Genomic DNA, 26,734 nt, shown 5'->3' on the forward strand with positions numbered 1-26,734 from the left:
TGAAGAACTGCATCAATGCGTCATCAACCAGCTCGTCGTGTAAGTTGATCCCGAAATGCTCCGCCACATGCTCAAAATTTGAGTCGGGGCCGACGACATAGTTTGCAGAAAGCTCGCGTGAGGGTGAGACGTTGCCCCGTGCTGGCATACCGAGATGGGCGCGATAGATACTCGTCGCACCATGGTATATGAGCGAACCCTTAAGGTCGACCTGGAGATTCTCACTGCTGCCTCGATTCGGCACGAGATTTGTCTCTTCGCTCACGTTCACTACTGAAGCTGGTTCCGGGGTTGAGAGGTGATCCCCGAAGGAGACGGTCTTTAGCAGGCTGTCCCGCTCCGGGCTTGGCGCGGCTTGGAGCTTGCCAATGAACGATTCCAGCCATGCGACTCTGGTCTCTAAGCTGACAACATATTCGTGCGTCGCGGGCCGCCGTTTACGGTCGACCTCTCGATACTCGCAAGTCTGTTGAGCACTTGCGCAGTTTTGGCATGGCTCCGTGCGTGAGCATTTTAACTATGAGCGCGAAACGCCGAGTCAGTGAAGTTACGACTGCCCAAGATGCGAGGGTTCAAGATGCCTTTCGGTATTGGCATCTCTTGCATCTATAGCTAATGTCAGTACTCGTCTTCATATTGTCTCTCGTCATCGAGGTTCAGAGTCTCACGAGATTCTCTTGGCAGGCTCTGATGGCATGATGCCCTTATCACGGTCATTTCTTCTTCCGACGATGAGTCCTGGAACTAAGGTACTGGCGGAGTACTCCGCAGCATAACCTAAACCCGAAGGCTAACAGTGGTAGTAGTCCTCCTGATAGCGCTTAGTCACTACCTTGGGTCGCCAATGGGAGTATGTGTCGCACTGAACCACTTACCGAACTCCAAAGTAAGGTTCGCGGCATCAAGAACTAAACTAGGGGGCCCCAGCAAAATGGTAAAGAGGGGCTAGTTTCGGGGAGCAATGTCAACCTTCGTCGCAATACCCCCCCTTTCGCACTCAGCTACCTCTCATTTGTGTCTTCACGATGTCTCGGTATCGGTCTCGCTTTCCAAACGATGAATTCAATTGAAACCGAAGAGGAAATACAATATAAGAGACCATGGGCAGGACTCGTATTTCGCACAGGAGGATGGCCTTCTGCTACAACTCTCCTTCATACGTGATTCTGTTTTCCAGCGACCATCCTTTTACATTCTCTTTGTTCAGTTCCAGCCTGAGCCCGTCATGAGGCGTGTTGAAATCACGGCGCCCGGTGTTGTGTCGTGGGTCGACCGCCCGAAGCCCGAAGCTGGCCCTAAAGACGTTCTCCTCAAAATCAAAGCCTGCGGTATCTGCGGCTCCGACAGCCTGTACACCGATCACGGCGGTATCCCACCCTACCAGGGCTGTACGCCCCTCGGCCACGAGCCAGCAGGAGAAGTTGCAGAAATCGGAAAGGACATTGAATCACCAGACGTTGAAGTCGGCGACCATGTCGTGGTAGACACGATGGTTTTTCAAGACGGCCTTTTGGGCTCGGGCGGTGCGCAGGGTGCGCTGTGCGAATACGTCGTCATCTACAACTACGAACCACGGAAGCACCTGAAGAAGATTCCGAAGAGCATACCCTGGCACATTGCGGCACTAAACGAGCCCATGGCGGTCGCCCTGCACGCGGTAAACAGGACGAGCCCGAAACCGGGCTGCAAGGTTGTGGTTTTTGGCGCGGGGCCCATCGGTCTGGGCGCGGTCTTGGGCTATCGTAGAAAGGGGGCGAGCCACATTGTCGTCGTGGACGTGGTCAACGCGAGGCTCGAAAAAGCTCTCAAAGTCGGTGCCGATGCTGTCGTCAACTCAGCTGAAGCTGAAGATTTGGCGGCAAAGTTGGTCGAGTTGCAAGGAGACGGAGCGACGGCACAAAATCGAGGCACTCGTCCTGGTACCGATATCTTTTTGGACGCGGCGGGCGCCCCGCCGGTCCCTGCGCAGGTGTGCAAGATGGCGAGGCGAGGCGCCACGTTTGGTGTGGTAGGAGTCCACAGAAAGCCGACGGAATTAAACTTTGCACAGTTGATCTCGACGGAATTGACGATTGTTTTCAGTGTGGGATATCCGACAGAGATTTTCGAGGTCACAGATGACATCGTCGACAACTGGGACAAGTACGCGCAGATCGTCAGCGATCAGATCCCGTTTGACCAGGCGATAGACGCGTTAGAATTGGCCAAATCAGGCAAGGCGAACAAAGTTGTCGTGGTTTTTGACTGATCTCGGGGAGATATTCCATGAGAAACAGACGATTCAGTTATCAGATCTGAAGAGTCAACAGAGGTGGTTAGATTAGCTTTCTCGCGGCTTATCTACAGTCCCGCCAACCTGGAGAGTCCGTGTCGCTAGTCTCCACCAAATCCAGACAATCAAGCAGCCCGGAAGCTTCATGGTCGGGTTGAAGTTTCTAGGCCAAAGAGTTGAGATAGGCAGATCTCGACAGTACTGTAAAGTACTTTTTACGACTACAATGCTTTACAAACGAGAAGCGACATATTTGTTCATAGTTGCAGGTTTAGCAAGTACTTGGCGTTTCGTTGAATGGCATGCAAAATCAATCTATCAGATATACTACTATCTTATAGATCCCCCATACAATGCTTCGAGTACCTACACAAAACTTCAATTGAGTTAAAGTGGTTAATGATATTGATTAAATCTATAAAAATGGTACTACATAGACAAGTTGCTCGTCCCATGACATGACCGGGCACTGGTCTTGGAGTCTCAAATCCTGTTGAGCTTGGCAACTCAAAGTCAAAGATATCCATAGCAACAAGACGTGGCTTGAATAAGTTGAGCGTGAAGGAGCTATAACTTTAGGGCCTTCAAGATGCGCTTATACCCTCTAGGTACCATGATTTATCAGGTTCGGTCTTGAGCCCAATTACTAACTTCTAGTGATCAAGGCGGGCGTTCTGTTGCCTGCGTACGTGGACTCATTTACAGACTACCACAATAACAACTTGTCTTTTTGCGGTGCTTATGATTGGTTTTGATCAAACAGAAAGCTTGAACCCTATCAGATAACGATCATTGATCTCATCGTTGTTGACCAAGTGGTGATAGTAGCTAATGCAGTAAAACTATGGGCGTGATGTATCACTTACCTCCCGGCTGAGCAAAGGTCTAACCGAGGCAAAAGTCGTGCCACTTCCAAGCGGCGGAAAAGAGAAACTTCTGAAGATTGACTTTGAATGATGTGCCTTGTATTGTAAGACCACAATGAAGAAGCGCGGGTTTCAAGAGTCCCCAGAAGTATATGTAATCATTCCCTCGGGGAAGCCTGTAGACATCGAGAAAAACCTGCTTTCAGACGATGTTCTGCTTATAGGATGGCTTACGATGGGCCAATGTCGACAACGACTGCACAGCATCTTCTCCAAGAATGGATCCGTGTCCTAGCGTTGGTAAAAGGCATTGCAAACACAATTCCGCAACTTCCAGCCAATTCAAGTTTAAACCCGCTTGTATTCGACGATTTGACTTGATACTTCAAATGATGGACCCATTCAACGTTGATAAAACTGCCTGTTTTTTTCTCCAGAAATCCAAGTCAATTAGGTTTTGCCCAGGGTATTCATGACGTATTAGCTGGACTGGTGCGATGACGGGCTTGACCCGAGAGACAACTTGCAACTCCAACCTAGTTTATTCAGCACGTTTCGAGTAAGGCGATGTTAATATTTCTATTCTATGGAATTCCTTAGATCATCTGATTGGTTCTATGGATAAAGTACATGTATGTGAAGCAACAAGATACTGTCAGACGTAGCTCGCCATTTTCTCACCACTTAAGCTTGTTTCTTGCAAGACTGTACAGAGCCTCGACGTCGTACGCGTATGGTGATCAGTTGATCACTATCGATCTTCTCAACCTTGATGAGCTGAAACTCCGCTGGATTGGTGGAAGATAAGTTGAACTGGACGCGCAGCTTTCAGACAATCGGGCTCGGTCAACCCGCCTAAATGATCATCAGAACAACTTCATCACCAGCTCATCCAGACGAATAAGATCGCAAAATTGCGGTCTGGCTTCTATACAGGTACAAGCCGAACGTCCCCACCCTGAGTCTATTTCTGTCATACCAGATTGATGCTTTACGCAATTTTGGTTTTTGTATCCAGCTTGACTTACTTACTCCTCCCTCTCCCGCCTTTTTTTTTAGCGAGGCGAAGCTTCAGTGATGTCTTGGCATATTGCGTGGACCCCACGTAGAGATCAGCAAACGACGACAATTGTTCGGAATAGCCCAACGTGCTTTCTCTCCCTGGGATTAAAAGTCTAGAAGTCCAAAAGTTCGTTCGATCATAACCAGAGTTTGAAGCTTATTCGACCTCAAAGTTTCCAGTGGGCCTTGTGTTGACTTTTGACTGTTGGTCGAAATTTCTTTTGACAAAGTGCCAAGATGCAAGCGCATCGAGAGGCCCTAAATTTAGCATCGCAGTACCCGCACCTCCTCTCAGCTGGCCGGGACATGGAGACACCGCGAAGCTTTGGAACCTTTCTAGGCAAAAGCAGAGCCACCCCGCTTCGATGCTGCTCCGCGTGTCTCCCTACGAATAGAATTACCTATGTAGTTGCGAGAAAAGTTGGGGATAGCGTTGAGTGTTGCGTGGAGTTGACGAAGGCTGGCGGAGACTAAGAATCAGCGAACAATCAGCCCGGCGAAAGAAAGCATCCGTCAATGGTCAGATTCCTGCGCCGATGCTGATCCCAGTGGCAGGACGTGGTGTCGATCATCCGCAGCCCAGCGTCATTTGGGGGCACTGAATGGTAAGCTGGTACGGCTGGCAGGGAACACCCCCTTCAAGCTTTGAGAACATGACTGGACGAACCGTAAACATCGAAATACTGGATTGACTACGTTCAAGGCTCTCCCTCTCCGACACTATGCGCCAAGTAGAGATGTGAAACACGACAGCTCATCTTCGGATCTTTTCTTGGGATCCTTGGATAGCGTTAGGTTGGTGATCCATTCGGAAAGGCGCCCTTACGGGACGCTTGTCGGAATGCGTGTTTTTTATGGTTGCGCGAGCCTGAGAGGCGGGCTGGTGCGTGTCGCCGTGGCTCTGCTGTGCTTGGCGGGGATGTGCCGGCGGCGAATTTTTTTCATCCTAAACTTTTACGTACGGCTACCTGTAGCGATTACTTTACCTCTTTGTAAGTAAGTGAAGTACATTGAATTAGCAGATAATCAAAATATAAAGGTTTAATCGACGGGGTATTGGGTCTTGGCAAGATCCACGCCCGCCAGCTTCTGGAAGAGACGAGATGTCCAAGTTTAGTAACGGATCTTGCTTCGCATGCTCGATGTCGAGAAGGCAAAACTCACGCGTAAACAGCTATGTTCCTCACCTTGGCGAATTGTATTCCATTTGTTAACGAGAGGCACAGAAGTAACGCAATTGTCTTGCACCCGTAATACGCATTTACCTCAGGCATTTTGTTGGTTCGTTATTATAGCGTCACTTCAGTTGTTTGGGGATGCTTGGCTGCTCGCCCGGCTGTCGGCCGGCATTGACCTTGCCTAAGCGGTCATGTCCGTAATTATTATGCTGTCACTTGTAGCACGCGACACTTATCCGTCTTGGAGTCGGCAAATTGTGACTGTTCACCTGCTCACAAGGAGCCCTAGTCGTATCATATTAAGCTTTCCTGGGGATTCGGGGACAGCGGAGTAGAATAAACACGATATAGGGCTCTGACGGAGCAATCTGACAACTAACAAGCACGGAAAGGCCCCCAAGCAGCACTTGCCGAGAGCTCGACTTTAGGTAATTAGCGCGTGTTCAATTTAGACTTGTTCAGTGGGCTTTAGCAGGCTGGTCACACAATGAAAAACTACCGTCGAATAATGCCCGGGATGTTGAGTCGCCAATTGAGGCTGGGGCAGCTAGGGGGCTTCTTGGCTTCCCTCATCGAAATCCACTTTCGAATAGCTGCAATCTGAGTGGAAGCTGCGGAGATGGAGAACTGCCAGCGCCAAGGGACCAACCAAGACCCAAGCCTCTGCGTGACGATGCGCGGTCGCTGCCCGAGACACGGTCATGTTTTTCGTACGTGGTCAGTCTGTTTATTCTGCCGTTGATCGACTCTAAGTTATTGATCCATGGATCCTCGCCCCTGGGAGGAGAGTCGTTCGAAACATGAGTATATATCCGGCATCATCCCGCTCTACATCCTGGATTCGCATTAGCATTCCGATACCATCAACAATCACAACATCATCTCATTGAGCATACTTTTCAACTAGTTTCAGCCCTAAATCGACTTTGGTCGCCCAAAAAAACAATTACAACAACCAAAATGCACTTCAACCGCGTTGCCTTGTCCCTTGCCGCCGTCGCCTTCGTCCAGGCCGACCTCCAGCTCGACAACGATGACATTCCCACCCAGTGCCAGGCCGTCTGCCGTCCCATCTACGACCTCGGCCAAGCCTGCGAGGTGAATGACGATCTGGTCAGAGATGACCTGACCGAGGACCGTCTGGAGGCTCAGTGCGTCTGCACAAACAACAGCATCAACGTCTCCCAGTATGCCGCACTCTGCGCAAGCTGCATGGACCAGAACGTCCGTGACCGAGATGACCTGGATGGTAAGCAGATAAGCCACAACACATCATCATTCAATCTCTTCTTGTACTGACATATATCGACCCAGACATCAACGACATCCTGAGAACCTGCGGCTTCGCCAGCACCTCCTACGCCTCCACCGCATCCTACGCATCTACAACCCCGTCCGTCTCAGCGGCCCGCCCCACTGCGTCGGCCCAGCTCACCACCACCATCACCCCCGGCGCCGTCGGCGGCGGGTCCTCTTCCCCGACTCAGACCTCCGCATCCGGATCCGGCAGCAACAGTGGCGGCAGCAGCACCACCCCGACTACGGCGGGCAGCCAAACCACCCAGACCCCCAACGCTGCGGGCATTGTGTCGCCTCAAGGTCTCGGTCTGATTGGCGCCGCCGCCGTTGGCGCTTTCTTCTTGTAAATTTGGGGATGAGGGGTTTCTTGATGAATACTTCAGCTTTTACGAACATCTAACAGGGAATGAAATCTGTGTTTATGGATTTGGATTGCATTTTGAGGCGCTATGGCACATATACCTTAGCATTTACTGTCGTTTCAACTACTTAGTTCTTTCGAGGAGTCTGATTCCTCTCATGGGACATAATCTCGAAGGCTTATCGGATAGAATTATCGATCCCTGCAATCTTTTCAGCCCGCCAGCTGCATCATTAACTTGATTTGGGATCGCATATGTGAAGGCTCACAGATTCGCTGTCGTGACGTTCATCTGTTTTTGCTCGACTTGTGATCCACTTTGACTCGGCAGGGTGTAAAGATCGATTTACAGAAGGACTGAGTGCTAATGAAGTGTACGCATAATCATTTCTGATTCCCTCATAATTACACATAAGAATAAGGTACTTCGCATAGATTGGGATGCTCCCAGTGAACTGATATTCTTATGAGGTATTACTTGCAATGCCCATAGCTTAACGCGGTGCATGTCGATTAGACTACCGGTTGAATTGAGTTGCCATGTCGGAAGGATTTGATATCAGTAAGGTCCATCTGTATTTACCCTTGTCGTATATTCTTCATTCGCAGACGGTACCCGGAATTTCGTCTTGATGGCGTTGATGTTTCCAAGCTTCGAATTTTAATGCAGAACTGATCGATACTCCCACGCCCAAACAGTCTATATCTCCCCCTCATTCGTCTGAAATTGTCAGTCACGGGTACTCTTGATCGTCTGCAGACTATCTGAACTTACATCCGGAGCATCCTCAATTTCGGGCAGCATCTTCTCGCTGCCAATGCAAAGCCAAGAATCAAACGGGCCACGGTAATTAACAGCATACGGGTCGTAAACCAGATTGTCTAGCAAGCAAAGGTCCTTAGACCTAGGGCCTGCCTTGACGTAGACGGCATACTTGCACTCTTTGCCGTTCGAGAGCGGCTGCTGGCACCTATCCTGGCACTCGTAGACACCCTTGAGAATCTCGGCCTGAGTGTTCAGCGTGCGCTTTTCGATCTCGATCCTGTCGACGTAGCTGTCGTACCAGCATCGCGCTTGGCCTCGGGCCCTCGGGATGCGATTGAATCGAGCGAATACTGTCGGTTCCGGGGCGTATGTCGTACATGAGAGGGTTGCGTTTGGCTTTACACCAGGGATCTCGGTGGGCGTTACTGTTGCGCACCAGGTCGTGGTGGGAAACACCTTCTGGGTGGGATTGGGTTTGAGGGGTGTGAAGGGGAGCGGGTCAACGGGGATTTGGGCCACGCAGGCGAGAGGTAGGAGCCAGTAGATAATTGTCCACTTCATTGTTGCTGTTGTGTCTCCGGGAATCCGTACCTGGGCTCTTGGTTGAGATTGTGTTTTTTCGGAAGAGGTATCACGCGCGTGTAGGGGAACGAAGATGTCGAAGGCAGGATGGGAAGGGTGCTTGGCATCAAGCAGTAGAGTGGGCTGCTTCTCAACTCACCTATTCGATACCTCGATGGCCGAAAGAAAGTCTGACTCGACGTCCTGCGGACTGTCAGGCTGGTCAAGATTGCGGGAGACGAACATTTAATCAGTAATGGGCGCGCCGAACTCAGAGGGGTCGCCGAACAACCTGCGCTTTGTCTGAACCCCGAGTCTTCAGGAAAGACAATGGTGTCGTAACTTCCAGCCATAGTGATAGACCATAAGTGGATTTCCTATACTTCTGCTTAGAAAACAAGGGTGTGCTTTCACAAGACACTATTCAAGGTTATGTAGTTGAGATTTGACGTGTCGGGCGCTACTTAGTCAGATGTGTCAGTGTCAACTCGACATCATATGAACATGGATTGAATACATCGACGTACCAGAGTATCTGATCGTGAAAAGCCAAGTTCAAAACCACCAGCGCTTACAAACCATACAGCGTTCATCCCAAATCGCACGTCATAGGCTTGCATGGAATTAGCTGGAGCGGGGTCACTCATCTGACATGGAATGGCCCCTCTTCCAAAGTCCCAAGTTGAGGCCACGACTCTCGCGCCTCGAACCAAAACACCAAGATCTAACAGACAAATTCCGAACCAAATCCTTTGAATGGAACTAGAGATCAAGGAAACATGGTCAATCTTCCACATCCATTCAGCGAGATCCCTCATCTCCAGTTGACCTATGACCGGCCGGTAGATATTGAGCAGCTGCATCGACTTCCTGAACAGGAGGGGACCAAGAAGGGGGCCATATATATCGCCCGCGATGACTGCAACTCTGGCCTAGCTTTCGGGGGTAACAAGGTGCGAAAGTTAGAGTACGTTTTGGCGGACGCGATCGATCAAGGTGCGGATACGATAGTTACGACTGGCGGGACACAGTCGAACCACATGCGCCAGACCGCTGCGGCGGCGGCAAAGCTAGGGTTGAAAGTGAGTTTGCGCCTCCTCAAACAGCGCAAGTATCCTCTGACAGATAGAAAGGTTGCTCTCTTCCCCGTTACTGCGGTTTCATCAAAGGATCTAGAGTACAAGTACGCTGGCAACATCCAGCTCAACTCCATTCTCGGCGCCGAGACCTTCCCGCCAAACACGAGCAAAGAAGACGTCGTCGCCGCCCTCGAGAGCCGCGGGCAGAAGCCCTACCTGATCCCCGCAGGCGCAAGCACACACCCCTTCGGCGGCCTAGGCTACGCAAGGTGGGCCTTTGAGCTCCTCGAGTGGGAAGACAAGCATCAGATAAGTATCGGGAACATCGTACTCGCAGTCGGCTCCGGCTCGACTCTGGGCGGTCTTGTCACCGGCTTCAAGCTCGCGCAGCAGGTCGGCCGTGATGGTGCGCAGAAGCGACTGGTCGGGTACTCGATCCTGAGGAAGCCTGAGGAGGATGTGGCACAGTTGGTGCTGGACATTGCGAGGACCACGGCAGAGAAGATTGGGCTGGATCCCAAGTTGATCACGAGAGACGACTTTGAGATCGATTACGAGTACCTTGGGGGCTCGTACGGCCACCTTGATGAGCGAACGGCGGAGGGCATCAAGACATTGGCTCGGACGGAGGGGATCCTTACTGATCCGGTTTATACTGGCAAGGCGTTTACTGGGCTGCTGCACACTGCCAAGGCGGGAGGGTTTGATGGGAAGGCGACGCTGTTTTTGCACACTGGTGGACAAGCTGCTCTGAGTGCGTACCCGAAACTGATGCAGTGATGTTTCGTGCTCTTCAAATGCTGTCAGAACGTCATAGAGTGAGAGTGAGACTAGAGATGATGGATCTTTTGGGAAGGGTTTTCAATATTCTAAGTGGTATCTTTAGACAAAGGAAAAAACATGCATATACGTCCTCGCTCGTTCAAGGCATCCAACTCATTCAACCTCCCTCCATCTCTTCTCCAAAGTTCCAATAACATGCGTCCGTGATCCCGACCCATACTCTGCCATGATAGAGTTTGCCTGCTTGCTATACGAGGCCCCCTGAGCCTCAAAGTGATTGCTGAAACCGAATCCAACTCCAGGCATACTATACACCCCCTGACTCGGCATAACGGCCTCCTTGGCCTGCCCCATGGCCCGGCTCGTCGAACTCGCAACATTCAACACCCGCTGCTGCCCCAGCGCCATCTGCGCCTCCATAATCATCTGCCGGATCGTAGGCACCGTCTCGACATAAACGGCCCGACGGGCCTTGGACACCCGGAGCAGCTCAGACGGATCGTTACGGGCACAAGCCTGGGCGTAGAGGTTGCGCATGCGCGGGCTGTACATCTCGCACATGAGGCTCGCGGCTACGGTGACGCCCTTGAGCGGCATGGCGGTCGCCAGTGTGGTGCCGCGGATGGACTCGTGGTAGCACGACGGGCAAATCGTGCAGTCCTGCCACCCGTACCATCGCCTGTCGCGGAAGTCCTCGTCGCGCGGGCAGAGGGGCAGGCTGGCGAACTCGAGTGCGTACGACTCGAGCGGCTGGGTATCGGCCGTAAAGTGGCACTCTAGAAGCTTCGTCATGTAAGACGCGAAGCGCGGGTTCGCGGGGTTAAAGCAGCACAGAAGCGTCGTGCCGGAAGATACGCCGCACTTCAGCACTAGAGAGGAGCTCAGGCCGAGGGGCTCGGCGACGTTGGCGACGCAGGCGGCGCAGATGCCGAACTCGGCCGGATGGGAGGGGAACGTGTACCATGTCCCATCTGTGATGCCCTGCGGGCTGCAAAATTCCTCGTTGCAGGCGGCGTCGAGGGCCTTCCAGAAGATGGAGTACTGCTTGGCCTCGGTGGCGCAGGACATTGCGATGCCAATGTTGAAGTGGCCCAGCGCGCAGTAGACAAGGCTGCCGTACCGCGAGGCGAGGTTCGTGCCGGCGTCGCACCATTTTCCTTCCTCACCGGTGCCGGCCACGAAGTCGCAGTAGCACGCGGCGCAGACGAGGACGCCGTCGTGGCCCGCGGCCGTGGGCGTGAACCACTTACGAGAGGTGACGGTAACCTTTTGGCGCTTGGCGCAAGGGGGGAGGTTCATCCTGGCGAGCGCTTCCTTGGTGAAGCCAGGCCAGTCGTCCTTGACGGCCGCCTCTTTGTAAATGTTCTGGATATAGCGGGTGGAGAGGTCGCAGGACCAGACATCGTTAGTGGCTTGTCCAGTGGCCTGCTCAAAGTTGGCTGCGAAGCGGTAAGGCTGGATATGGTCCTCGAAGCAGGCCTGGCAGACAACCATGTTGGGTACGGCATTGTTCTTTGGACGATACCACTTGGCGCCTTCGCTTCCCTTGGCTCCATCGGCGCCCCTGCAGTCCGGAACAGCGCTCCTATGGAGGAGGAAGCTGACAAGGTCCTCGATGCGTCCCGTGGCGAGGGTGTTGCGGAGCAGGTGATCCTTGACGCGGGGCTTGCTGAAGCGGCAGACCCGCGGCTTGTTGTCGTCACAGATCTTGCCCCTGAAGTCGTGCTCGAAGCGGGTTCCGACAAGGTGGTCCTCGTAGCACTTTGAGCAGATGGAGAAGTCGGGGGCGGTAGGGTGCGTGTACCATGTCGTGCAAAAGGTGACGGGGCTGTCGATGCAGGCGACAACGCCGCGTCCTCGCTTTCTGCTGGGCGGACTGGCCCTTCGAGAGTTAGCACGAGGTCTGGTGGGTGACATTGTGAGTTCCTTCTTTGACTGCTGCTGCTGCTGCTGCTTTTGCGCTGGAGGCGGTCCTCGAGGGGTGAGATCCAGCGGTGTCACGGGCTCCGGAGTCGGGTTCGTGGAGGGAGGCGTGAAACACGATGTAGTGGTGCTGGCGGTGAAGTCCGGCGTGGCGAGTTCGTCTCGAGGAGTGGACGGCGCGGAGTAGATAGTAGACAGCATTGGCGAGGGTGCGAAGCGCAGGTTCTGGAGTGTCTCTTCAAGGTTGTCAAAGTCAATCACGCCAGGCCGCGGTTCAGGTGCCCCAGTCCTCTTTGCCTTTTCGGGTGGTGTCAGGACTCCATTGGGCGCACTAGCCGGAATACGAGCTGCGGCCGCCTTAATCTGTGCTGATGACAGTTGTTTTTGTTGCTGTCCAGCACCCGCGGGGAAGTAACCGGTCAACTCCCTCTGAGGCGGTGTCGGCGGAGGCGGAGGAAAGCTGGTGAGGGCGCCGGGTCCCGGGCTGCGCAGGTCGGCGACACGGCCGAGGCCGGATAAGGGAGCTTTTGGGGGCGCTGAAGAGCCGCCGGTGCCGGCTTTCGGTACTGGACTTGCGGGCGGCGGGACGTTGAAGCTGGTGTAAGAGGGGGGGCTCGGGTTTCCCGTCCACTGCTGCACCGGGGGCTGAAGTTTGTGAGAAGAGACGGGGCGAACGGGCTTCGGTGCAGCAATGGGAGTCGTCTGCCTCGCGGGCTTGGACGCCGGAGCTGGTGCTGGTGCTGGTGCCGCAGCCGGTGCTTTAGTTCCCTTGCTCTTGGAGGCCGAGCTGGATACCTTCTCGGTCTGGGGCCGCGAGCTCCGGGCCGGCTGCGGCGGGGCCTGTCGATGGGTCATGCTGCAGTCCACGGGCCGAAATGATGATCAAAATGAATTCCCCACTGCAACTGAGAAAAACTTGACGATGGCTTCACGCTCTTTTTGGTCTGGTTCGAGAGCGGGATGGGACGGTAAGGACAGGCCGCTTGGAAAAATTTCCCAACGAAAACAGCAAGAAACGCAGCGAGTATAAGAGCAGACAAGGAAAGGTCTTGCGGGAGTCATGCAACATTGGCCACCCGCTCCGGGACGACGTGCATGTTTAAAGGAAGCTTCCAAAGGGAGAAGGAGTTGATTGGCATCAACACTTCATCTCAAGAGAGCGGCGTCGAGTTGGTGCCCGATGGACGGAATGCCGGGATGTTCGTGGAGATGATCCACACCACCTCATGCCCGACTTGCAGCGATCGCCCTGGGACTGGGGGCTGGAGACCTCGGAGAGGAGACCAAGAGAGCAGAGGGCTTCCTTGACAGCTTCTCGTCATGTTCACTAGTAGACCCATTCCGACCTCGTCTTCATTTCCCAATGGCAACGGGGACCTGTTTACTGTTAGTGTTACGGAGACTCGAACAGCCGAGGACGAACACAAGGCTGTTCAGCTTTCAGGCGTCAGTGGCAGAGTGGTTCAGCCATAATTAGAGGAAGAAGAATTCTAGGCTGCATTCCAGGGCTTCCAAAGCTCGGAGATTTTTTCTTCTGGCAATGGCCTTCTTTCGCAAGGAAAAAGACGACTAGGGCTTGGACAGGGGCTTGGGCCATGGAATGCTGTGAAAGCAGGTTGCTTTGGGCCGTGGGAGTTTGATTATCGGGCGTCAAGAGTTGAGTGTTGTTGTTATTCTCGAAGCTAGCAAGGCTGGAAAGCAGGCTTTTCCCGCTCGTTTCCCCCAGTTCGTTCGTTTCCCTTGCCCTTTCAGTACTCCCATGGGATATTCTCGAGGTTGGGCTCCTCGCAGGGACACCGTTGGGATGAAAAAGTTGAGATGAACGGTCCCTTCATGAATCGCAAACTCTGCTAGTCTGACCAGTTCTCTGCTCCGCACATACCATTGCCATGACTCTGTTCAAGTTCCTCTCTTCTAAAACCTTCCAACGGTTCCCTTTCCTCTCAGCCCTTTACCTCTGCTCCTTGCTCACCTTACCCTGCCGCAGCTTCGATCAAGTGACCACGGCAACAAATATGAATGAAGCACCGAGGCTCTTTGCTCTTTACAAGATGAGGGGTTTGAGAGTTTGCGCCACTCAACACTTCATCTGTAGCACAGTCCGTTGCCGTCGCGGGAAAGCGGAAGCGATCGAGGCGAGGCAAAGCGCAAAGAAAAACATACCAAAGCGAACAGATGTCCGGCGCGGGCTCATGCACGGCGGACCGTCATCTTGGGAAGCAGGGCTAGAACTCACATGAATCCGTACCGTCTGTTAGAAGAGTGGAGGGGGGACCAAAGGATCATTTTAAATCACCATGGGAGGGATGAGGGGTCGACTCAGACGCAAAAGTACAAAACTCGCGGCGCCAGCGCGACAGAGTCAGACTCCCACACTTCCTTCGCGTCCACCACAAGGTGTTTTCTGTAGCACCCGGTGGCTGGCACGGCTGGCTCGCACTTTGGAGTTCGCACATGTTTTCGTCTTGTTATCTGTGTGCTTGTCTGGTCTGGACGCGCTAGGACCGTTTCTTGTCGATGAGGGTAGGGGGTAAGCCAGCTGCTTGGGGGGCTAACTTGTCGAGGAAAACCGCCCGCCGAGCGTTGTCTTCATGGGCGGTTTTGGGAATGGTGAGTCGGGTCGACCGTCACAGTCGCATTGCATTCCTCGGGTGAGGTAGGCGAGCATCCCGAAAGTATGGGCACCTCGCCGTTTGCTCGCATTCCAGTTGGACAGGTCAATCTCTGGATATCATCTCTTACTTAGTCTTTTCCTTCGTTCACTTTGATGCTTCAACTCGTCCAGCGCAACTGATTCCTCATATTGGTCGAGAACCACGAACCAACACCGTCATGATCCTTGCCCCTAAAACCACGGTTCCATGGTGTAGATTGCTTGGACGTGCCAAAGCGGCCTAGTCCGTCACATCATCCCCCAGGCCCGGGAAATTATCACAACAGGGGCACCACCACTTCCGGACTCTGTTATATAGGTCCTTTTATTGATGGAGAAAGCCCAGCAACAGGGGGCCAGGAGGAGAGTTTCCTGAACGGATCATGGATTCGCGGGTAACGGTTGACTCTGTTTGCCCACTTTTCGTTTCTCTCTCACCTTTCATTCATCCTGTTTCCCCTTCCTTCACTCACTCTCATTCATTACGTTTCGCTTCAATTTCATTCATTCAATTGAAGGCGAAACGATCTCACAAAGCGGTTCACTCTTTTCCCGCTCGACGTTGTGACGGGGCTGGGGTTTAGGAATACGGGCAGAGAGAGAACACCGGACCCCCAAATTCAATCGTCGGCAGCGCGGCGCATTGCGCTTCCCAGGGCGCGCCCACTTTCGCTCGTTTGAAACAAGGTCGCATTTGTTCGAGATACATTCGTTTCTTTTATATCAAGGGTCCAGCCGCAGCAAGGCTACGAAACTCTGTCCTCGTCCCGGGAAGGCCGAGATAATGGTGCGGGATCTCGCCGTATAACCCAACCTACACGCAACGCCAACAGCCTTGTCGCCCAAAGAAAGCAACTCTGGCAATTATTGTCTGCAGAGCCTGGCATCGGCAATTGCAATTGCCAGCCTTTTGCTTCGGGATCGAATAGGGATTGGGCAATACTGGAGGGAAACTCAACTGGAGGAATCCAGCTAGAGGGATCGGAAACGACCAGATCTAAAGTAAGGTGGCAAGAGGAAAGGAATCATCGGTAACAAGATGATGAACGACCGCCCTCCCCCGCCGGACGAACCGGACCCGATCGTCCCCCGCGACCTCAAAGCAAAACGCTCCGTGCCGTCACCCCGCAAAGCAGCCACCATCCGGAGCGCAAAAGGGTCCATATTTGGCAAAGCATCGATACCCAGCGTCTACTGGGCCGGCGACGACCCGACGCCCATGAACAATGAAGAGTTCACGTTCTACCGCGAGGACACGCCGCCGCTGCCGGATGGCACCGGCGGTGACAAAGCTGCTCGGACGCGGGGGTATCGGCAGAGCGTGTTCGATCACGACGAGGAGGATAGCGACCGCAAGAGGAAGCGCAAGTGCTGCGGTATGACAATGTGGGTGTTTTGGTTGCTCGTCGCTCTGATTGTTGCGGTTGTTCTCGGAGTTGGTATCGGTGTTGGTGTTGGCATTGGCGCGAATCAGAAGTCGGACCAGAGCGCCGCGGCGACGAGGTATGTGCTTCTTCTCTTGAACTTTGACATGCGCGGGGACCTGTCGATTAACAAAGCTCTCTTCAGCAGCTCAACTTCAACGCCCACGCCAACTACAGGCGCGAGTTCGACGTCGTCAACCATGATTGTGCCCACAATGTCCAGCTCCTCCATGCCACGGAGCAGCAGCGATGCAACCGCAACCGAGACGGCATCAACAACGATACCAACCTCGGTAACAAGCACCTCCACGTCAACCCCGTCTCCGACAGCAACTTCGAGCGGCAACGCAATCTGCCCAGACGCGGACAACACGGTCTACAACGTCATCGGCTCCGACAAGCGCTTCCTCCGGGTCTGCGGGGTCGACTACAGCGGCGACGACGGCGCCATCGACATGTCCAACACGCAGGCGAGTACCATGGGCGACTGCATGGAGATTTGCGCAAAGTCGGCCCAGTGCACCGGCGTATCGTGGGGCAACGTCATGATCAACGGCGCCGCGGAGCTGCGGTGCTGGCTAAAGCGGGACTTGAAAAAGTCGCATGCGGCGGTAGAGAATTGGAACTTTGCCGTCTTGTTATGATAAAGGAAGACCCCTGTAGATATTTTGGAAACAAAACTAATGATAATGTCAAGTATGCGAAGAGACATGTGGAGGAAAATATCAGATACCACATCAGATGGAAGCGGGCGTATACGGAGTCATTGTAGACAGCTTCAACGAGGGGAATGAAAGTATCAAGTATGTTTCTCCTTCGTGTCTGGAACTATCTGAAAAGGCCGTGAAATTCCCCGCGACATCATAATTCCCATTACTTCCTCCTAAATCAAGGTATCAACTAGTGCCAGTGAAGGCTTCCCTTGCCCATCTTCATGGCCATGCCCCACGTTCCTTTCTTCTTAGTTAAAGGCACACACATCAACAAGTCAACTCTTACTGAATAGCAGCAACAATGAATCCAGCCATGGCCGCCGCCGCAACAACAGCCCCAGTCTCCCTAGGCTTAGCAGCAGCGTTATGCGATCCCCCGATACCCCCAGATCCGCCGCCGTTGACCGGCCCCGCGCTGGTAATCTGCGCCACGACGGAACTACACTGATTCGTACCCGTAGGCAAAACGTCCACGATGCCAGGAACGTCGCTGCAAGCCTGCCACAGCGCGCGGAAGTCGGTGATGTGCTTATCTCTCCACGAAGTGTACGACGACGCATAGGTAGAGTACGCGGAGCCGACGGACCCCGTGATGGTTGGGTCGGAGCAGGCGTCCGTGATGGTCACTGAGAGCGCAAGATAGGCGGCCACGTCGGCGGGCGGAGTGGGCACGTTGTCGGTAATTTTGGGGAGGATGGAGGTAGCGACGGATGTACAGGCGTTGAGGTCGCGGCGTTCCTTGATGGCTGCGTTGGCGGCTGCTATGGCCTCACTGGCGCGGTTTGGTACGTCTATGGCTTCCAGGGCGTTTGCTGTTGCGCAGAGGGCTGCGACGAAGTAGGTTGAGGGACGCATTGTAGTAGTTTGTATGAGTGTATGTGAGTGCGTGTGGGTACGAATGAAGTCCCGTCTTGTAATTACTGGGTGTTGGATGGGTTGATATGGCTGCGGGCAAGGACTCTGTGCTGTGGGCACGGTCGAGGGAGGCGATGATGAGTGATGACGGTGATCTGTAAAGTGAATGCACGTTCTGATGTCGTCTTGTGCTTAACCTCTTCCTTGGTAAAGGAGTGACGGTCGTCTTAAATCAAATTCACCGATACGCTCATGCCTTGGATCATGTATGCGAGCTTGGCGGGAGGCTGACGGTTCACCCCCTAGATTCATGAAGTGATGTATGAGGCTCAATACACCTTACGGAAGCCAACTGACTGTGGCGAGCTATACTGCATAAGCAACAGGGAACGATGCATGCTCGTCAGAACTCAAGAAAAGCCGCGGCAAGATATTCTGTCGGTCATCCGCTCGGCATGGCAAAAGGCTCAGTTACACCTCTACCTGGCATGGCATCCTCGGCCCGCCTTCTCATCGTCTCGTGTCGGGAGACCTGTAAAACGCGCCCCTACGCTGAGCCACCGCTACGCCGAACGCGTTTAGAAGAGCTTGACGGAGGCGGGACATTAGCGTCAAAGCCAAAGTGTCAGGAATGGGTGGCACTCTCATTGGCATGCGTGTGAAGGCTGGGGAATGAGACATGTCGCGCTCTAGCGTTGTGGCGTTGGGCAAATGTTGGTGCCTGCGCTCATATCTTCCTCCCGCTCAGCCCTGATACCATATTTTGGTGACATCTCGACGCTTTCATATCCACCGTCGGCCTGCTGTGGCTTTTTCATGTCTCATGCAATATCAGCCTTGCCGGCTGACGGTTTCTCATCTTACGCCTCTTGGTAGTTGAAAGTGTCAAACGCTTCAACGATCTGTGACATCGCCGGATGGGGAAACGGGTCGGAACGTGCTGACCAACCCTGAGGGCGAACTCGCGATGAACACCGCCATGTTGCTTTGACCGTGTAAAAACGCTGACATGTTCTCTAACTCGAAACCAATCCGATGTTCGGCGTATCATGGTATTCCGCATCTCTTGGTATTCTTCCTCCCTGCCTCAGCGAGAGGCATCCTGTGCGTCATTCTGTATCTTCGCGTCCTTCCTTTCCGTCCCAATTCTCCCTCAGAGTTCACCACCCGCATGAAACAAATTTGTCCTCAAGATCCCTCTGATGTACGACTTTCCAGCTCCTTGGCTTCACACTCCTTGACTGCCTTCGAGTGTCGAGCATAAGACTCAAAGATGCCCATGAAGGGAATGATGAGTAAGAAGAGTGGAACAAGTTGGCTGAATACGATGTCATCATCGTCATCGGCCTTTTCCACAATCAAGCGTGCGATCCATCGATCGAAGAGAAGAGACCATACCCCATATATGAAGTAACCAGTCAGTCCAAGCAGCATCCCTGTTTCAGACGCGAGAAAGTACCACAAGGCCAAAGGCAATGCTTTCAGCGCCTTCAACACTTTGTTTTCTGTCCATCGCTTGAAAACCATTTCTGGGTTCAAAACGTTGACTGGCTGGCCTTGCCTATCAACAAGGAAGCTTCTAATGTGGTCCATCCAGTAGATACGACCAGTGCGCCAAGTGAGGAAGATCTGTACTGCATAAAAGTACGACATCAAGACCAGGTTGGCCACCATCATCTGGTTCCATGGTCCATCCCCTCTTCCCTCAACTAACATGCAGTCCATCGGGCAGCTCATGTAGGCATAGACCAACTCGAACCCAGTAGCCCAGAATGCGAAGACAAGGAAGGCAAATGTGGAGACCATGAAAAAGATTCGTAAGGCGCGACTTAGACGCGCAGCAAGTTCGGTTTGCTCGTGATTGTAACGATGCGGATGCGTTCTCTTGACGCTATCTCTCATTCTTCGAGTGACTACAAGCGATAGGAGATGAGAGTTGGTGCAGAACCATGCGAGGTCAGTGATAATGAGAAAATGGTAGACCGAGATCTCCCGTTGCGCTAGCTCTGTGAATCCGGCAACTAAGATGGCGAGGCCCGTCACAAGCTGAAGATCGCTAAAGGTATTGACGAGATCGTAGGCGATGAGAGATTGTAAGTCAGGGCTGACGCCCTTTCGATACATGAAGTGGCGGAGAGGCTCGGATATGCGTCTGCGAACAAAACGGTCGACTGGGTTGAACGTCTGTCGCTCTTCGTTGGTACGGCCCACGATGAAGCAGTATATTGACAAGCAGAGAGTGAAGAAAGCAGTAATGGTAAACGCCGCCAGTACCTGCACTCAGTGAATGCAATTAGCAAACAACAATATTGAGTTTGGGGCTCTCGAAGTTGTAACTCACACACTTCCCCGCAATATCCGGCTTGGGTTCCATTGCCGGACACTCGCAGTCCTTGTAGTAAAGACATGGTAACTTTTTGAATTCTTGGATGCTCAGCTGGTAGTTGCCGTCACTGTTGACGCAACTCACAACATCTTCTGCCAGGGATTCGGACTTCACTTTCCTGAACTCCGTAACGTCAATTGGCAGAGACCTCATTCTGCTTAGTGTTCGGATAGTCAGGTCAAAAATCCGATTAAGCTGGGGTGTGTTCGTTTCGGATCCTGGTAGATGGGGAAACAAGCATGGCAGAGGGGGCTGGATTAGACACTTTATAGCTTGGCATCGACGTGCTGGCAAACAAATGGGGTACTAATTCAACAATATCACGACTTCGAATGAATTCGTTCAAAGAAACTGACAGTCACACAACGTGGCATCGGCGAAGTGCCGGTAAAGAGCCGCGCGCCAGCGCCGGCTCCGGAATGTTTCAACGCCATGGCTTTACTAGAAGAACTTACACTTCAGCTCTGGGTCACAATGGCCCCCATCCAAATTGAAGGCTCAAGAAGGTTGCACTGCTTGCGACTCTGATAGCATGCCTGGCTTTTCCAGGCTGAAAATCTGATGCTGCCATGTCTTGTATATCTCTTTTTGCCAAGAGCCACTCGACGTGAGCGTCGTACGACTGTGGTGATGTTGGCCAGGAAGCATGATCCCGATGATGTGGAGAATGTCGATCCCGGCCGGGACGTCCCGAGACGGAGGCTACGGCGTCAGTATCCACATATCATCCGGTAAATCTCGACTTTTCGAGGCTACTCCTTTGGATCTGTGGCCTTCTTTCCTCGAGCTCGGTCAACCCCCGAGTTTCATGGTGCATGTACCTTGAGTATCTTGAGTTAGAGTAGGTAGTCAAGTGGCCAACTGGGAAATCGCGTTCCCTGATTGCATGTTCCTTGACTCCTGCCTCTTACTCTGGCCTCCCATTCCGCACCAAATCACACCCTACAATTACAAAGACACAAGACTCAACCTCGACTCTTTCGTTCGGCAGCGCCCCTGTATTACCACGTCTTGATACCCTACGTGCCACTTTACAGCGTTCCGTGGCTAGGTAAATGGCTATCCTTGAATTTGTGTCATGGCTGCAGATTTTAGTCCGATTCCACTTTGAGTGCAGGCGACATGTACAATTCGCCCACAACCTTGGTGGAAGTTGATTCCCGCAAAAGCACGGGGCCATAAAAGTAACTTCAGCAGAAAATTCCGCATCAGCTGCACCTTGGTAGCCCGAACAACTGAGGAATCTTTAAAAAGCGAGGCTCGAAGACGCCTCTTTGCTCCCAGAAGTTTTGTCCCTCAGACCTATGATGCTGTTAGCATATTGCAACTTTGTTGCGAGCTATATGGGGTGTAGTGAGGAGTGACCGAGACCATTGTCTGCTTCTGATGGCTTGGCGGGTTGCTATCCAAGAAGGCTCGGTCCTCTCTTCATCATTACGAGCCTACAGCTGCAGGCTCGTGTAAGGGTTTAGACTGACAGGAACGGTGATGAAAATATCGATCATGGAGCAGCTTTTCTCTTGATTGAGTTATACATCAGACTCGTGAGATCGCATCTTGAGTTCTCCTGTCTACTACTTCTTGGAATCTGCCTCTGCCTGTGGGATCTCCTCCAGACACCAGCAACCCAGACAAAATGTCATGGAGTGGTCCTTCCATGCTGAGTGACAACTACGGCCCGCTGGAAAACGTGGTCTTGGAAATGCGTTTCCCCACAGGGCAGCGCTGTTGTTTCTCAATTTTGAGATTATCTGCAGAACGAAAAAGGTGCTCTTGTCCCAGGTGGGTAATGATCCTGGCGCTGGCAATAAGTCATTTTTCTTGATCAGTACATCATCACCGTTAGGACTCTTTTAGATTTTCCCACATGTGCCAAGTTCTTACAGTGACTAAGCCCGAGATTATGTGCCGGAACCGAAGTCGGCGAAATCAAGAGCGTTAGGTTCAAAACGAACTGTTAAGCCACATCTGAGACGAACTACCTACGCAGAAATGATACACCATATGCCAATCGCGCCTCTGACAGCCAAGTGCCGAAAGTCTGATATGGAGATGTAGCTCAACGCTGATAGCAACTTCTCGGGCGATTGGCCAGAGCTTCTCGTGCCTTCAACTCAATTACTGTGCTGCCTCGGTTGATGGCTCACTGCTCAGTTCCGAGCTACCGTGCGACCTTGGGTATAAACAGCTGTTGGGCTGTCCTACATATGGCCCGATGAGACCCGTATCACCGTAAGGACTCCCGAAAATGCTGGCAATCTTCTCAGGTACTGAAATCTTTGAAAATGGCAGCAGTATCTCATGCGAACTCAATCGCCGGCTTGAAGCCATGGAACAAGGACCAGGACACCGTCTACGCCCTCAATCGCGGCGACCTAGCCAAGGAGCGTGAGCGGCTCGAGTACAACCACAGGAACATCTTCCTCTCTCTTTGCGTTGGACTCTGTCCCCAGCAAATCTTGACACATCTCAAGAAGCAGCAGAACCCTCGCGTTGCAGGGATCGCCACCGGCACTGGGATCTGGCTTAGAGACATGTTCAAGCTACTCCCCTCCTCTGCCGAGCTGCGAGGCATAGATATGGACACCATCAAGTTTCCGCCACCATCAGATTTGCCTCCCAATATTTCTATTCTACAACACAATGCGCTGAAGCCGTTTCCAGAGGAGATGCACGGGTCATTCGATATGGTACACATACGCCTGATCGGATCGGGAATGCGAAAAGAGGATTGGAGAACTGTGGCGGCGAATGCGTTCACGCTCTTACGCTCCGGGGGCTACATCCACTGGGAAGAAGCCGGCGATACGTCCTGGAAGTGCGTCCCGCCTAGCCACGCTTTCGACGAATGGTCTCGAATTAGACTGTTCTGGTCTACCAAAGGCGGCCGTAATCCAAGATAAGTTCTTCAAGTGTTTTCAGTACTGTCTACAGTGTTTTTGGACAAATTCCTATCACCACATTTATAGCGTTTTCATCTTACTCATCCTGGTCATCCAATACAGCATGCCCGCTCAACTTGCCCTCGTGCTCCGAGACGCCGGCTTCGCGGATGTCGACGATAAATTTGGAACATTTTCAGTGTGGAGGACATGATGCGAGAGTCGATGAGAAAGATAGCCACCGAGGTTGCTCAGCCAGTAATGCTGTCTATACTTGAATCTGGAGGCGTCGACACACTCCAAACCACCAAAGACATGTACAGGCTTGAGTCAGAGTTGAAAAGAGACATACAGAACGGAGCGTTGATCGGGATTTCTTTGACCTGGTTCTGGGTTAGGCACCCGTGAGGTTACACATGAGCGGACGCACGTGTAGTTAAAGGCTAGATAAATGAACACTCTTTACGTGTCTGCAAAGAATGATAATTTAGGCGGCAATGTAGCACGTCAGGAGCATGGACGGGAGCCAACCACCACGCGAAGGTAGTTGAATGAGAAGTACGATTGGTCCCAGAAAGGACTGGGGTTACGGACACTTACTCTCTCTCGAGACAACTGCAACTCGCATTCAGCAAACCGGCAAATGCTGTTAAGTCAAAAGCCAGCACAGACTTGAGTTCAGTCAACTGGCATGACAATTTGGTCCTTCGGTTGCCGTTTGGCAGCCACAAAAGTTCAACTTTGTCATACTTGTAGTATCCAAAATGCAACTGGGCAGGAAAACAAAAGGTAATCGACGTTGGCCTGATTCGAACAGACGCTCCCGAAGGAACAAGATTTCTAGTCTTGCGCATTAGACCACTCTGCCACAACGCCGGCGATCCATATTGCGGATGCAATGTGGTGTGGAGATGGTGTGGAAGGCCAATCGTGAAAAGAAGACCCCACGCATAGCAGACCCAGGTGAAGTGCGGTGGGTGACGACAGTGTAAGTTGTAACACAGGCATGCTTTGTGTTGCCAGGAACGAAGTTTGGGTACTGAAAGCCATATAATTTAGGATCTATACACGGGCTTTTCTTGATTGTATAATTAGAGTGACTGCTTTATAATTGGCCATGTCCCTAATATCATAGATTTATGCCAAATGCTACGGGGACATCGGCGAGGTAGTGGTAGGCGATTTCCTTACGTGAACTCTTCCAGCCGCTGTATTCAAGCAATTTAATCTCTCGAGGCTCCATTAGTTCGATCCAAAACATATTTGAATGGAGGTTTCTTAGAGCAATTGATTGAAGAATTCTGGAACCTAGCTAATGAAGTGAAGTTACTACATGGATTTAGGCTGGTATGCGTCCACTAGGAACACAAAGCAGCATGATGTACTGAGTACAGTGCAACGCAAGATCTACACATGACAGCCATATTAAATGCAACATGATCTCCCCTGTCTTCAAGTGTCAAGTACTAACTTTCCGCAAGGCTTACGTGAAGGAACGCAGTGATCAAATGCGCTCTTCGGAAGATGTCGCGGTGGCGCACCTTGTGATATGCCAATACCCGAAACCTACCTCGCCTACCTTACTCAACGAACTTTCAACTTCACATTCTCAACTATCCAGTGGCGCATCCGACAAAGGTAGGATATGTCGTTAGCAAAGCAGCCACTCCAACGTAAACTCCTGTCCTTTCAAACCTTTAAATTGCTCCCCACCTTCTCGTAAAGCCACATGTTTACTGACATGCCTTTTGACTTAAAAGGGGCATATTGAATTTTGTTTGATGTCAATCCTGTTGACTTATCACCTGGTCGTTAACATGGCGAAGGTCACTCAGAGATATCTGAGCCGTATTTTCTACGAGTATGAAGTTCAAGCTGCCCAGTTTGCTTTCAGGCTTTCTGCCCTAGATGCACGATTTGATATATCTCCGAGCTTTTGCGCTTGATTTCTTGTAATGTGCAAGAACGACTTTTGTGAATTATCAAGAACGATGTCGAATGACAGCTTGGCTTATAGTTCGCAGGCGGAAGCCTCGCAAGCAGCACCCAAGGCGAAGCATCTTCGTCTGCCCAATGGAGTATACGCTCCCACTCTCGCCTTCTTTACATATTCCGAGGACATCGACACAATAGTTCTCGAGCATCATGTCACCAGACTTATCAAAGCAGGGGTAGCAGGCATCGTTATCCACAGTTCCATCGGCGAATCAGTGCACCTGACGAGGGAGGAACGCAGCATCATGATTCGGTGCGTAGCCGATACTATCTACAGAGGGTATTGCGACAGACTCAAGAATCCCCGCGCTCCATTGATCGCCGCGTGCGGTGCTCAGTCGACGCGTGGAACACTTCAACTTTGTCGAGACGCAGCCGAGAGCGGCGCGTCTCACGCATTGATAACAGTTCCAAGCTACTACGCATCTGTCATAAGCAATGAAATGATCATACAGCACTTCTTCGACGTCACAGACAGATCGCCTATCCCACTGGTCATCGACAACTTCCCCGCGGCGGCATCGGGACTGCGACTCACTTTGGACGACATCCTCCGTATCGCGAAGCACCCTAACGTCGTGGGCGTCAATTTCAAGTATGACCACATGAAGAATCTCGCGCGAGAGGCGTATGAACTGTTTCCCAAGGGCTTTTTTGTGGCCGGCGGCAACACCAACTCCATCCGACAGTGCCAAGTCCTCGGGTGGAATGGAACGATCGCGGGGCTCGCCGACTTTGCAACGTATGCGTGCGTGGGCGTCAGGGAGCTCTCTGGTCGAGGCAAGCTCCGTGAGGCGGAGGACCTGCAGGCAGTCATTGCGAGAGGGAACTCGGTCGTCACTGGCCTAGGCCTCGTGGGTATAAAGGCGGTGGTCAAATTTTGGAACGACTATGGAGGCACGCCGCGAAAGCCCTGCTACCTGCCGCCACTAATTGAGGTCATCAAAGTTTTAAAGGAGCTTAGTGAGCTGTTCCGGGCAGAGAAAGAAGCGGAAGCGTCAGTCGCGAGATGTTGATGGATGTGGCCCTGCTTTAGTTACTCACGAGAGGCCGGATAGTTGGGGCTCAAGCTACCGATTGAGTTGAAATTGATTAGCTTTTGATCTGTTGGCATTTTAGAAGTACTTTATGTGCTTTGCTCTTGAACCTGTTGAGTGAATGATGTCGGATACTTCGAATGCAACCTACATTTCAACATCGCTCTATGAGAATCGCTTATAGACCACCGCACCGAGTCGAAAATGACCACATAGCCGGTGCCCGTCCGGCCATCCCAACATACACGTCCGGGACCAAGGCGAGGCACCGACAAGAGGGCCGATAAGGAAGGCTGCCATAATGAGCAGGAGAATGGGATTCCGGCCGGAATAGCTAGGCTTGTTCAGTGGCGGCGTCGCAGCTGCAAGGGCCGTGTCAGATTGAGCGCCGGGCGCGAAAGACGGATGACGCGGCATCTGAAGGTGGAACTCCATAGCTGTGGGCTGCGGCCGGGGAAGAAGTCCACTACCGATTCAAGCATACTTAACTTAAGACGGCCTAATTCTTGCGGGGTTCATAAGCACGGGAGTCGCGTTAGGTGTCAATAAGTGACGAACAGCAGCCTGGTTCAGTGCTGTCTTACTTGTCCGATCCTTGAGATGAGTTCAGAGTACCAAGTCCTGACAAAGACCCATACG

At 52.4% G+C, this 26,734-nt stretch overlaps 11 protein-coding genes and 1 non-coding gene across 12 annotated transcripts; 7 read left to right on the top strand and 5 right to left on the bottom strand.

Moving 5' to 3' along the window:
• The first annotated feature begins 993 nt into the window (after positions 1–993).
• BDZ83DRAFT_643554 (alcohol dehydrogenase) lies at positions 994–2,636 on the top strand. Its single transcript, XM_060509684.1, has one exon. It carries the CDS (start codon positions 1,226–1,228, stop codon positions 2,246–2,248), a length of 1,023 nt encoding a protein of 340 aa, XP_060357839.1. The 5' UTR covers positions 994–1,225; the 3' UTR covers positions 2,249–2,636.
• Positions 2,637–6,338: 3,702 nt separating this feature from the next.
• Positions 6,339–7,024, top strand: BDZ83DRAFT_724723 (uncharacterized protein; the record flags this gene model as incomplete). The annotated part of the gene is made up of 2 exons (XM_060512690.1): positions 6,339–6,627; positions 6,693–7,024. 2 exons carry the CDS (start codon positions 6,339–6,341, stop codon positions 7,022–7,024), a joined length of 621 nt encoding a protein of 206 aa, XP_060357840.1.
• Positions 7,025–7,594: 570 nt separating this feature from the next.
• Positions 7,595–8,911, bottom strand: BDZ83DRAFT_191620 (uncharacterized protein). Its single transcript, XM_060501599.1, has 5 exons — positions 8,893–8,911; positions 8,610–8,825; positions 8,526–8,569; positions 7,814–8,400; positions 7,595–7,759 (listed from the first exon to the last, which is right to left on the bottom strand). Coding segments are annotated over exons 2-5 (654 nt in total). The 5' UTR covers positions 8,612–8,825; positions 8,893–8,911; the 3' UTR covers positions 7,595–7,738.
• A 233-nt stretch (positions 8,912–9,144) lies between these two features.
• BDZ83DRAFT_593734 (1-aminocyclopropane-1-carboxylate deaminase) lies at positions 9,145–10,224 on the top strand (the record flags this gene model as incomplete). The annotated part of the gene is made up of 2 exons (XM_060506659.1): positions 9,145–9,447; positions 9,499–10,224. 2 exons carry the CDS (start codon positions 9,145–9,147, stop codon positions 10,222–10,224), a joined length of 1,029 nt encoding a protein of 342 aa, XP_060357842.1.
• Positions 10,225–10,380: 156 nt separating this feature from the next.
• On the bottom strand, positions 10,381–13,005 carry BDZ83DRAFT_758402 (uncharacterized protein; the record flags this gene model as incomplete). Its single annotated transcript, XM_060515027.1, has 1 exon — positions 10,381–13,005. One exon carries the CDS (start codon positions 13,003–13,005, stop codon positions 10,381–10,383), a length of 2,625 nt encoding a protein of 874 aa, XP_060357843.1.
• A 2,837-nt stretch (positions 13,006–15,842) lies between these two features.
• BDZ83DRAFT_657910 (uncharacterized protein) lies at positions 15,843–16,871 on the top strand (the record flags this gene model as incomplete). Its single annotated transcript, XM_060510991.1, has 3 exons — positions 15,843–16,306; positions 16,405–16,520; positions 16,588–16,871. 3 exons carry the CDS (start codon positions 15,843–15,845, stop codon positions 16,869–16,871), a joined length of 864 nt encoding a protein of 287 aa, XP_060357844.1.
• A 351-nt stretch (positions 16,872–17,222) lies between these two features.
• Positions 17,223–17,795, bottom strand: BDZ83DRAFT_758404 (uncharacterized protein; the record flags this gene model as incomplete). The annotated part of the gene is made up of 1 exon (XM_060515028.1): positions 17,223–17,795. One exon carries the CDS (start codon positions 17,793–17,795, stop codon positions 17,223–17,225), a length of 573 nt encoding a protein of 190 aa, XP_060357845.1.
• Positions 17,796–18,983: 1,188 nt separating this feature from the next.
• Positions 18,984–20,069, bottom strand: BDZ83DRAFT_593724 (uncharacterized protein; the record flags this gene model as incomplete). Its single annotated transcript, XM_060506658.1, has 4 exons — positions 18,984–19,113; positions 19,189–19,424; positions 19,506–19,907; positions 19,956–20,069. Coding segments are annotated over 4 exons (882 nt in total), but the record flags the coding sequence as incomplete, so codon positions are not given.
• Positions 20,070–22,526: 2,457 nt separating this feature from the next.
• Positions 22,527–22,697, top strand: BDZ83DRAFT_535972 (uncharacterized protein; the record flags this gene model as incomplete). Its single annotated transcript, XM_060503357.1, has 1 exon — positions 22,527–22,697. A coding segment is annotated over one exon (171 nt), but the record flags the coding sequence as incomplete, so codon positions are not given.
• Positions 22,698–22,715: 18 nt separating this feature from the next.
• Positions 22,716–23,471, top strand: BDZ83DRAFT_724726 (uncharacterized protein; the record flags this gene model as incomplete). The annotated part of the gene is made up of 3 exons (XM_060512691.1): positions 22,716–23,053; positions 23,187–23,262; positions 23,286–23,471. 3 exons carry the CDS (start codon positions 22,716–22,718, stop codon positions 23,469–23,471), a joined length of 600 nt encoding a protein of 199 aa, XP_060357848.1.
• A 386-nt stretch (positions 23,472–23,857) lies between these two features.
• BDZ83DRAFT_t318 lies at positions 23,858–23,939 on the bottom strand. The gene has a single exon. It is a non-coding gene; the product is annotated as a tRNA-Ser (tRNA).
• Positions 23,940–24,815: 876 nt separating this feature from the next.
• On the top strand, positions 24,816–26,475 carry BDZ83DRAFT_643578 (dihydrodipicolinate synthase). The gene is made up of 2 exons (XM_060509685.1): positions 24,816–26,128; positions 26,247–26,475. The coding sequence occupies exon 1, from the start codon at positions 25,019–25,021 to the stop codon at positions 26,072–26,074; it is 1,056 nt and encodes a 351-aa protein (XP_060357849.1). The 5' UTR covers positions 24,816–25,018; the 3' UTR covers positions 26,075–26,128; positions 26,247–26,475.
• The last annotated feature ends 259 nt before the right edge of the window (positions 26,476–26,734 follow it).

Source organism: Colletotrichum acutatum, assembly GCF_030867785.1.
Source record: "Colletotrichum acutatum strain CBS 112980 chromosome Unknown BDZ83scaffold_225, whole genome shotgun sequence".
NCBI lineage: Eukaryota > Fungi > Ascomycota > Sordariomycetes > Glomerellales > Glomerellaceae > Colletotrichum > Colletotrichum acutatum.